Here is a 12,227-nt window from a genome sequence, read left to right on the forward strand (position 1 = left end):
GAATGTTGGATAATTATAAAAGAAAATACTTTAAAATGTGGGGTAAATCTAGAAAAAAAATTGTTCAGCGTGTTAGATAAAACACAATATTTTGGAATAATAAATATACCTGAAAAAAAAATACTTTGAAGCTTAAACCAAAAATAATTTTCATGCATGTATATTTTTTAATATGAACAGTAAAAAGGGGAAAAAGCAACCAAAAAAAACCTTGGGTCCCGCTCAGCGCCCAAATGGCGCTTTGAATGCTGAGCACGGAATGCGGACGCGCCGGTCATTGCCCTGAAAAGCTTATTGAAATGATAAGATTTGGTTTCCTGCGCGTCCAATAGACGCCATAGGTTTTTTTTTTGTTTTTTTTATTTTTGGATACAAGGCTCCGCAGATATGGAAGGGAACTGGATTTCGTTTTCAATGAGGACGTGGTTCATGCCCAGAGATCTGGTACTGGCACCGCATCAGCATCCCTCAATTATTTGTCTGTCTAGAGAAAGTAATATCGCTTGTTTAGTGTTTAATTACTGGCTTATCTCCACGAGTAAACATACTACTGAATCCTTGCAGCGCGATTTGTGTGTGAAGCCAGGATATGAGCCACTCCCCGTCACTGTGAATCCGAGAGTGCGGTTCAATTCAGGAAATGATAAAGGAAAGGAAATCATCCTAAATAACACATAAATCAATCTGAAATTAATTTTTAAAGATATGTGTATATATCTATATGTTTAATGCTGTTAGCATATTAAATCAAAATGGTATAAGTTTTCAGTTTTTGAGAATAAGGCAAAGAAGAGGGGTTTAAAGCACACGTTAGGGGAGTCTGAAAACCTTAAAAATATTTTAAAATTTTTTTTATATAAATCGAAACAAGATTTTTTTTGCATACTTATCTTCAATGGTATAAAATCACTTCTAAAAAAAACTCAATTTAAACGCATGAAGCACATGGACACAAACTCAAGGAAGGCGGCTGGCTGACATATGAGACCCGCTAACTCCTGTTGACTTGTTGGCTTCATCCTTCATAAATCCGGAGCAAGTTCCTAAATCCACTGAAACCACTTCCTCCTAACATGACAACGGCCACCGCGCTCCCACCTCCAATCAAAGATGATCACGTCTTGCGCCTGTATATTTACTAATCTTGATAATCCTTCGAGTATAATTTTATCTTAATTTACGTAAATATATTTCATAAACAAGCTCTAATTCAACCAACAAATGCTCACTTTTAGCCCCACAGAGATCTTCGGATTATGTTGGGCTTCAAGCAATAAACAAGAACATGGCTGACCAACACAGAATATGTTACGCGTCCACCGAGTTAAGCGGTTTAAAATAGTTATATAATGGGTTTTCTTTTTCATCCTTTAAAGATTCAGAGTACAAAAAAGAAATCATATGTTAAATTCTAACTACTAGTGACCGGGAGAGTAATTAATAACTCCGTTGGTATCACTATACAATTTAACAAGCTTGAAGATCTGTTATAAAGCCCGTCCAGTACATGAATATATGAAGCCCACAAAACAAATTGACCCATTACTTTATTGGTCAATGGGCCCATTGTAAAATCTCTCGCAGAGCAAAAGATGGAAGCCTAATGGATAATGGATACATTAAGCTTGATTCCCTTGATCAGTAATTAAGACCACTTCGAATTTAACTTTTCCCCTCATCACATCATTCGTCATGAAGTTTTGGGTCACCACTTTGGTCTGGCAGGAGAGTAATTAGCATTATGTTATTTAATACTAGTATATTCGTAATAATTAAAATCACTGTGCCATTGTTCTCTACTAATCATTTTGGTTGCACCCTCAATGCCCCACAGCCACCAGCGAAAGGTTGAAGTGGAAGTGGCCTTTCGCTGTCAGCCATGACCTGATCAGCTCGCAACCTCTCTCCCCTATCATGTTCATGTAAAATTTGTTAACAGCACTGTAGTAGTGTTTGTTTTTCATGATGCGAATGATTGGTTTATGATGAAGAAACATATATATATCAATGGCATTAATGGATGGGACGACTGATGTGGGAGCAGGACTTGAGCCTGACGACGACACTGGTGAGAGCCACTCGGCTGTGCGGGGACGAAGAAGTGTTGGCATGCCAAGCCAAAGTGACAAAAGATAAGGTTGGAAGCATTGCTACTGTGTAGGCAGTGTGCGAGGAAGACAAAGCACTGAAGGCAGAGTTTTAGAAGTGGACGGTTCAGAAACACCCAAACGCTCAACACGTCAACGTCTTCGTCTCTGCCTCTGCTCACATGATCATGTTCTCCAATCCTTCACACCTTTCTTCACACCTCCAACACATAGCCTCCACTTACTTGTAGTTTACCCGGCCTCCTCCCACCATCTCTTCCAACCAACCATATTTTTCCTGGTCCCGGGTTTTTTATGATCCTACCTATGTTATCAACTCTTAGTAACTCGTCCCAGCTTTCTTTTGATAAAGAAACCCATCATGGCCTGTGGATTTAAATCTCGCGGATCTATGACTTGAAAACTCATATGCCATCCAGATTATTACTGCCCTAAATGTAAGGTTGAATAAATTAGTTATTATTTATAAAAAAAAAACGTGTTGATTTTCTAAAATATTTATTTTAATTATTTATATAAGAAATTACTCACTTGGTAGAAAATTTATTTAATATGTGTGGCTAATAAGATAATTTTAACAAATTATAAAATTAAAGATAAACTGCATCAAGATTTTATATCTAATAAAATAAATCCTTTTACCGGCATTTATATTCATGACATGATAGGATAAAGGATCCAATAACTCTTTTAGTCCTAATTATTCCTCCAGTCTTAAATACAAGACTCTCTTTGTAGTGTAAATTACACTATAAAAAGAGTCTTATATTTAGGACCGGAGGAGTACTAGTTTAAGTATATTAAAAAATTTTGTTAAATTAGTTACTTATAATGAATATATGTTATCTTGCTTAGAATATTCTTACTAATTATGTATATTAGCTAAAACTACTATTTAATTGAACTTTTAATATGTTCAGCCAATACAATGGCTACTTTTAAAAAAATAAATATGAGAAATAAATTAAATTAGAGTCGTCTTATATTTAGAATCAAATTGAATGTTAAATTAACTTTCATATTAAGGACATGAGATATTATAAAATAAAAATAGAATAGGTTTTGTCCTATTTATGAGTCATTTTATAAAATTTAATGCATAATAAATAAAATTTAAGATTTTTTTTAATTCGTATAAAATATGTTAAAAATGACTTGCATGTAAACAAAACCAGAAGATTATGGTCTATCAAGATACTTCTTCCTCTCTCTCGTGCGTGCGAAAAGAAAATCATGCAGAAACAGAATCCAAGTCAGAGACCGTTTCTTCTAGTTCCAAGTTTGCGGAAAGCCGGAAACCTCACTTTATTGACCACTCTTATTGCCTCCACCGAGAAACTTCGAAAAGAGAAACGAATACGAAAGTACTCACACAGCAACGACATTAACAAATCTAATCATACTTGGAAGCGATAGCCAGGAGGGCATGGCACAGTTCTTGAGGCTTGGAAAGCATGGCCATATGATCTGCGCCTTTGATTTCCACAGTCTCATCAACCCCAAAGTTCTGGATCATCCATTGCTGAAATTTCAACGGAATCCCCTCGTCCTCATCGCAAACAATGTAACCACATGGAACCGAGCCGTATCCCTCCTCAGAGAAGTTGTTCGCTTTAGACAAGTCCTCCACGAATAGGGATCCCGGCCTAATCAACGCCTTGGCCAATTCAAGATCCTGCAAAATTTAATTCCCTCCAACATAAAGATCCATCAACGGACAATTCTAGCCTAATATGCAGCCTTGATTTCACTTTTGGAAATTTGATCCCATTATCCTGGAAGTGGGGGAAAAAGAAAGCTACAGAGTATCCTCTTGTACTCTAAATTAAAACAAGCAGAAAGAAAGATACCTCCGTGGGAGAGAGTTGATAGAGCTTGGAGGACAAGAACTGGGGTCCAAAAAACATGGTGGTTATGCTTCCACGTTGACGAAATTGTGTGTCCATCCATTCTTCGGCCGGCATCCTCTCATTGTACTGTTTCATGAACAAAAGTCCAATCCAATCCAAGACGAACGAGAAAGCAGCATTCGATTTTCAACAGGTCGTTCGTTAACGTGTGTGTTGTAAAGCGGCAGATTATTAATTATTTGGTGTTGAGGATGAGCGAGAAACATACCTGTTCCAGGACATAGGATGGTTTATGTTGGGTATCGGGCATGAAAGCGGCCAGGAAAACAGCCAGAGATACCTTGTCCGGGAATCGGTCAATGGCGACGGCCAAGTTCAAGCCTGCCAAGCTATGTCCCACAAGAACGACCTTTTCATTGGGAGGGAGGGAGGCCAAGAACTTCAGCAAGGGCTCAGAGTAATCGGACATAGAAGCGAGATCTTCAATTTTAGCGGGGTGGATGCCGGAAGCCGCCATGTCCAGCACCGAGACGAGGTGGCCGGCGGATTCGAGACGTGGCTTGAGCTTGTACCAACTCCATGCTCCATGGCAAGCACCATGCACCAGGACATAATGCTTTTTCTCCATCTTTTGTGGACACGTTTTAGTTTGGTATTGTGCCCTTCCTGGCTACTTCGTCGCTCTTTAGGTAGAAGGATCAGGAGGATATAAAGAAGAAGCGGGTCAGATTTGAAGGCTACCTGGCGAAGGCGGACAAAATGAGAGAGAAAATTTCCGCAATAATTCACAAAAGTCAACGGAAGTTAGCAGAATGGATATATTTTCATATACATATATATATATATATATATATGTGTGTGTATAAAAGTGGCCAACAGCTGAATGCGCATAAGTGACATAAAGTGGCCAACAACTGAATGCATTTTTCTCTGTTAAAATGAAAGGAGCATACGACAGCAGAATTTATTGATGGTGGGTAGATAAGTGACATGATTTATGAGTATGAACAAAAACAATATAAAAAATCAATGAAAATTAATTAAATAGTATAAATAGATAGGTGTATAAATGTATATGGTAGTCCATACACAAACACATAAATATAACTACATATATTGGGCTAGTGAGACCTTGACTCAATGTTCAACTGGGTTGACCGACACCTTTATATAGCGAATCGAAAATAGCAGAGCATAGAAAGAGTGGGAAGTTTGTTTAAACTGAGTTCTAACTTTTTAATTCTGATGAATTGACCACAGCATATTGTGAATAATACTAAAGGAAGCACAGTAATAGAAAGGGAAAGAAGGACCCGTCAGTCATTGCCATGAAAAGGTTATTGAAAGGATAAGATTTGGTTAAATGGTGGATAATTTTGGATGCGCGCCCAATAGAAGCCACAGATTTGAAAAAGAATTGAAATTGGATTTCGTTTTCAAAGAGGATGAGGTTCATGCGCAAAGATCTGGTAGTGGCAGCCCGTCACCATCCCTCAATTATTTGTCTCTTTAGAGGAAGTAATATCTCTTGTTTAATCAAACAATAAACAAGAACACGGGTGAGCAACACAGAATATGTTACATGTCCACCGGGCTAAGCGGTTTTAAATTGTTATATAATGGGGTTTTTTTTTTATCCTTTAAAGATTCAGAATACGAAAAAGAAATCATATGTTAAATTCTGACTATTTGAAAAATCACAATTCACAATCAAGTAAAATAAAATAGAAACAATTAAAATCTGAATGATGTTGTGTAGATCTATAGCTGCTACTGAGAAATGAAAATTGACATATCGTGCAGCCATTTGACATAAAGGATTCACGTGATATGTAATAAATTGAAAATTAAAAGAAAAACAAGGAAAAAAAAAACCGACACGCAATCCCCGAACACAAATGACAACACATTTTTTAAATTTATATGCGGCGCTCTAAGGGTTTGAATTTTATTTGAAGGCGCAGCGAATTCCACTACTTTATAAATAAGATCCGAGAAGTATTTACTCTATAATTTTTCTCTCTTATAAACTCTTCACTCTGCATCTTACTACTACTGTATTATTGTTACTATCATATCGGATGTTATTAATTAAATTAATACGATAGAGAAGATCGTTAAAAATTAATTTTTATTTTTTTTCAAATTCAATTTTTAAAATGTTGATCATATTATTTTTTAAATTTAAATTGTTTTTGTTAATATCAGATGTTATTAACGATTTCCAGTATTCGCCCGTGCGTGGCCTACTTACTCTTTTTTACTTTTTTAGTACAAGTGTGGCCTACTTACTTTCTTTAGCTTAAAAATTCAGAGTCCATCATGGATTCAGGCCCAGAGATATGCGAGATTTGATGTGATATTCAGACTTTTCTAGGCCTCCAGATAAAAATGGGCCTCATGCAGCAATTATAAAAGAATCAAATTAAAATCGATATTTTCCCAAAAAAAAAAACACGATTCGGCTCAGAAACGAGGGAACCGTTGGGCCATAATTTGTACTGATTAATTACAGAACGAAAATCCAATTAATTTAACTGACGTCTCCTGCCGAAGTTGATAAAGCAAACAGAAACGTAGGAAATAAGAAAAAAGGAAGCCACATGAATTCATGTAATCAAGCATAGTTGGAAGCAGCTTGCAGGAGAGCGTCACAGAGTTCTTGAGGCTTAGAAAGCATAGCCATGTGATCTGCGTCTCTGATTTCCAGAACCTCATCAACCCCAGCGTTTTGGATCATCCACTGCCGAAACTCCATTGTGATTGCCTGGTCCTGATTGCAAGCAATGAAAGCACGTGGAACCAACCCGTATCCTTCCTGAGAGAAGTTGTTGGCTTTAGACAAGTCGTCCACGAACAGGGACCCCGGCCTAATCAACGTCTTGGCCAATTCAAGATCCTGCAAAATTTAATTCCCTCTAATATAAAAATCCATCAACGTACAATTCTAACCTAAATTCCAGTCTTGTTTTCACTTTTGGAAATTTGCTTCCATTCTCCTAGAGGAGGGGGGAAGAGAGAAAGCTACAGAGTATCCTCTTGTGCACAAAAAGAAGCAGAAAGATAATACCTCCGTGGGGGAGAGTTGATAGAGCTTGGAGGACAAGAACTGGGGTCCAAACAACATGGTGGTTGTGCTTCCACAATCACGGAATTGTGTGTCCATCCATCCTTCGGCTGGCGTCCTCTCCATGTACTGTTTCATAAACAGAAGTCTAATCCAAGACGAACGTGAACGAACACATTCAATTTTCAATGCAGGATACGTTAACCGGTCTAGTTTTAGGTTGAGGATGAGAAAGAACCATACCTGTTCCAGGACATAGGACGGTTTGTGACGGGTATCGGGCATGAAAGCAGTCAAGAAAACAGCCAGAGATACCTTGTCTGGGAATCGGTCAATGGCGACGGCCAAATTCAATCCTCCCGAACTATGTCCCACAAGAGCCACCTTTTCATTGGGAGGGAGGGAGGCCAACAACTTGAACAGGGGCTCAGAGTAATCAGAGATAGTAGCAAGATCTTCAATTTTGGCGGGGTGGATGCCGGAAGCCGCCAGGTCCAGCACCGACACACGGTGGCCGGCGGATTCGAGACGTGGTTTCAGCTTGAACCAGCACCATGCTCCATGGCAAGCACCATGCACCAGGACATAATGCTTCTTCTCCATCTTTTCTGGACCCATTTTAGTTTGGTCTTGCTCTTCCTGGATCCTTGCGCGCCCTATACATAGGGAGAGATCGAGAAGATATAAAGAAGAAGCGGGTGAGATTTTAAGGCTACTTAATTAGTGAATCAAAAGCAAGAAGAGGGAGAAATTCCGTAATGATTTATAAAAGTCCAAGGGAAACTGGCAGAATGGATAGGGACAAGGCAAATTAAAGTAGGAAACGGAAAGGGTTTTGTGGGTCCAATGTGGTCTGTCTCCTGAAATCAGCAGACGGCAGGAGTGCCTTAGGACTCGATCCCCAGCATTGCAGGACTTTGAACCCGTAGTGTGAATACGCAATGGAGTTGGGGGATTTTGGAAGACGTTAATGGATATTGGTGCATGGCGGGTCATAGCCAGAGAGGGAACAAGCAAAAAAGAAAGGTGGCCGCCCGATTGGCGACATGGCTTGAGCTTGGACCCTATAATTTAAGATTTAAGAATCCGAACAAACTATATGATTATAGTATGCCATCAAGCTAGACTCGTTAACGGTTTATCTTAATACCAAAAAAATAGTTTTATAATTAGGTCGGATTCGACTTGACTTGTCATTAAGTCGAAACTCAAAATTAGACTGAGAATCGAAACCATTGTTTTCTGAAAACCTGCTCTGAACCTAACCAAAAAGGTGCTAAAAAATTATAAATTTGAAAAATGACCCTTAGAAAAACCCACTATATATGACATTATTTTATTACAAACTTCATATATTACGATATTATTATGTAATTGTGAATTTATTTCCTATACATTCTGAATAAATGAATAAGATGACGTGGACACCAAAACAGTTTTAAATTCATTAATTTTAATGATAGATGCAGATTAAACATTGCTTTGTTGTTGAGTATTTGGATTACTGCAGGTGCAACTCCTTCAACCCAAGTGTCTCTTCGTCGTGCATGGAACTGACCCATACGTTTTGCTAACCTCCAGCGTAAATTCGTGAAATCCCTCTGTACCCAGGAAGGATTTTTAAGAAAAAGCAGACAAGTGTACAAGCGTACGTCTCAGTGTTATTATTGAACCATCAGGATGACTTTTTAATGAAAACCAAACAATTCATCACTTCACTGAAACAATACCACACGCGTAAAGTCTACGTGTCCATGTGATCCATTTCTGTGTTATTCAAAGGTGGTTGTTCGAAAGAATTAAAAAGTCATTATACATATATCTTGTGTATGATAGAGTCTATAATCTGAGGGATGATATATCGGCTTTAGCCAAATTCAGAAGCCTATGATGAAGGATTACTGATAATAACCAAGTTCGTACATCTATACGTAATTAGTTAGTCTCTGATCATGCATACGCGAGGTTTTTTTCAATTCATCTTCGCTTGTGTTTGCATGCTCTGGCGATTTGAACTTCTATTATGGGGAAGTTAAATTATATTGAAACGTAAGAAGACAAGAAAGGCAACAATTAATACATGGTTGAGATCCTTGAGTTGTGTGTTATGTGGTGGATGAAAAGGACATGACTCCAAGCCTCAATTAATCCCCCTCCCAGGCAAGAAAGGGCAGACTTTTATGGACACGGCAAATGCATATTCAAAAATCAAATCATGGCCCGGACAGTATTTCAATGACATTGACACTAATTTACACACTCATTAGTAGTAATTATTGCACTCATGGGCAGCTGCAGAATACTGAAACTGAAGTGTGTGATGGAGGTTAGTTTTATCTAACTAGTCGGTGCCCGAAGAGGGGCCCTTTTGTCAGATCTTCTCGTTATTTTCTCCCAAATCTCACATGGGCTTGGTAATTTATGATCCCTGTATATGTTGTTTTTCCCCCTCTCGAGAAAATAAATGCTGCAAATCCCTCAAATTTGGTTTCATTTAACAATCATGCGCGTGTGTAATATATTTATATGTTTATATGGAACTAGTTTGGATGTCCATCACTTTGATGAGCACTCAAAAGTCAAAACTCATCAGGTTTAAATTATTCATATCTGACTTTGACAGTCCAAATTTGATTTTTTATTTTTTAAATAATTATCTTAATAAGTATAAAATCTAAAATAAAGACAATATCTTAATTATCATTTTGTAAAAAATATAATTATATCTATTTAAAAATAAATAATTAAAAATTTTAAATATAAACTGTGCAGATATCATAACTTTATGATGAGCAACCCAAACTAGTTCCGCTCATTGTATTTATTTAAAAATTCAAATTTATTTGAAGATCACGCTAATTAAGGGACTATGGACAGCCAGTCTGTTAGCGTTAATCATCATTTATGCCTATACCCCAACTATTTTATTCCCCCTCGGCAAATGCCATAGTTGTAAAGTTTCCTAATATTACCAATCACCAGTGGGCCACGAATTAGCTGTCTTTGTGTCGCCTAGTGTTGCCGGCTGATTAAACTGCAGGCTTTGTAAGTCCAGAATCCTTCTCCATTATGGATTTAGGCCCAGAGTGCGCTAGATTTAATGTGATATTCAGACATTTCTAGGCCTCCAAATAGAAATGGGCCTCATGCAACCGTTGGCCATAATTTTTATTGATAAATGATATTTATATACTCTTCCGGTCCTTAATATAGGACCCAATTGTTGAGTTAGTTTTGGTTCTAAATATAAGACTCATTTCTCATATTTATCAATTTTCTCTAAATTACCCCTATGGATACTCCCTCAACCATAATCAAGTAAAAGGAGAGGGGTATTAAGAAAGATGATTATGGTATTTTAGGAAAAATGTGTCACTTTTCTTATAATTAACTAACTTACCTAACTTCTTTAATTTAATCAAATTAGTTAAATGGGTCTTATATTAAGGACCGGAGGAGTAGTTATTTTGACCGACCGACCAACAATGTTGGTATTGATATTAATTATAACCCGAAAATCTAATTAATTTATTGATCATGTCACCTGCAGGTCTTGAGTGAGAGAAGCTGATAAACAGAAGCGTAGGAAATAAGAACAAGCAAGCCACATGAATTCATCTAATTAAGCATAGTTGGAAGCAGCCTGCTGGAGAGCTACACAGTTCTTGAGGCTCAGAAAGCATAGCCATGTGATCTGCGTCTGTGAGTTCCAGAACGTCATTAACCCCAGCATTTTGGATCATCCATTGCCGAAACTCCATTGTGATTGCCCAGTCCTCATTGCCAGTAATGAAAACACGTGGAACCGACCCGTATCCCTCTCGAGAGAAGTTGTTGGCTTTAGACTGGTCGTCCACGAAATAGGACGCCGGCCTCATCAATGCCTCAGCCAATTTCTTCCTTAGTACCAGTATGTGATGAGCATGTGAGAAAAGTGGATGAGACGGAAGGTTAGGATCAGGAAGCAGCTCCGAGATCAGTACCTCTGGGGAGCGGAGTTGACAGAGACGGGAGGACTCTTACTTGGGATCGAATAAACAAGAGAGTTGTTAAGGTCCCATGATTAGAGAATTCTGTGTCTAACCATCCTGCACCGGTCGGGATCCTCCCCAGAAACTGTCGACGGAGAAACACAAAACCTTAAAATCATTGACTATGTCCCCAGAAACTGTCGACAGAGAAACACAAAACCTTAAAATCATTGACTATGTTGTGCCGAGAAACGAAATCTGAAATGTGAGAAGCGTGCCTTTTCCAAGACATAGGAAGGTCTGTGACGGGTGTCTGGGAGGAAGGCAGTCAAGAAAATAGCAAGGGCTACCTTGTGTGGGACGAGGTCGAGGGAGAGAGCTAAGTTCAGGCCGGCATAGCTGTGCCCGACGAGAACCACTTTGTCGTCAGGAGGAAGGGAGAGAGGCCAACAGCTTAATTTATCAAAGGCTGAGAATAATCGGACAAGGAGCGAAGATCTTGAATTTCAGAAGGGTGGATGCCGGAGGCTGCAAGATCCAGCACTGAGACGCGGTGGCCTGCCGATTGGAGACGTGGCTTGAGCTTGCACCAACACCAAGCGCCATGGCAAGATCCATGCACCAGTACATAGTGCATTTTCCTCTGTGTTTTAGTCCTGCTAGCTCCTTATCTTCCTCTCTCTGTGTACATAATAAATAAATAGGATGACACCAACAGGAGTAAAGCAGTCGCCGGCTGTTGCTACACTTCATTCAAAGTTGTATATACAACGGATATAGATGGAAATTGAAATATTGCGGGGTTGGTTGAGGATTTGGATATTGCAGGTGCAATTCATTCCACAAGTTTTTCATCATGGCATATTTCATTTGGCACCACCCACCTTTGAAATTCGTCGCCATTGCCAAATATAATCCAATTCAATGGGGAGTGATATAAAAGGAGCAACATATACGTCCCCGAGTTATTAGTGAACCCGGTTGAATTTTTTTCTTTGTTGGCCCCACTGGAACAAAAATAGGAGACGTAAAGACTACATATCCACATGATTCACCTCTATCAGAAGTCGGATATTCAAAAAAAGTAAAGTCTTATCTTGGGTATCATTAGAAGTCTTGACAGCACCAGCAGAGTGTTCGTTTTTGCGCTGCTCAGAGAAAGATGACAAGTCTGCTTTATCCAAATTCAGAAGCCTATTATTAAGATTGCTGCGTGGTCTCATCTCTGCGA

At 38.6% G+C, this 12,227-nt stretch overlaps 2 protein-coding genes across 2 annotated transcripts; both read right to left on the bottom strand.

The window, feature by feature from the left end:
- Positions 1-873: 873 nt before the first annotated feature.
- On the bottom strand, positions 874-4,623 carry LOC114722221 (salicylic acid-binding protein 2-like). The gene is made up of 5 exons (XM_028908189.1): positions 4,227-4,623; positions 3,959-4,084; positions 3,512-3,783; positions 1,230-1,289; positions 874-1,127 (listed from the first exon to the last, which is right to left on the bottom strand). Exons 1-4 carry the CDS (start codon positions 4,584-4,586, stop codon positions 1,232-1,234), a joined length of 816 nt encoding a protein of 271 aa, XP_028764022.1. The 5' UTR covers positions 4,587-4,623; the 3' UTR covers positions 874-1,127; positions 1,230-1,231.
- A 1,805-nt stretch (positions 4,624-6,428) lies between these two features.
- Positions 6,429-7,726, bottom strand: LOC114722223 (methylesterase 1-like). Its single transcript, XM_028908191.1, has 3 exons — positions 7,269-7,726; positions 7,029-7,154; positions 6,429-6,857 (listed from the first exon to the last, which is right to left on the bottom strand). The coding sequence occupies exons 1-3, from the start codon at positions 7,641-7,643 to the stop codon at positions 6,576-6,578; spliced, it is 783 nt and encodes a 260-aa protein (XP_028764024.1). The 5' UTR covers positions 7,644-7,726; the 3' UTR covers positions 6,429-6,575.
- Between the last annotated feature and the right edge of the window lie 4,501 nt (positions 7,727-12,227).

The sequence above is a fragment of the Neltuma alba genome, unplaced genomic scaffold, assembly GCF_004799145.2.
Source record: "Neltuma alba isolate B1F8T4 unplaced genomic scaffold, ASM479914v2 tig00012086_pilon, whole genome shotgun sequence".
Classification (NCBI taxonomy): Eukaryota; Viridiplantae; Streptophyta; class Magnoliopsida; order Fabales; family Fabaceae; genus Neltuma; species Neltuma alba.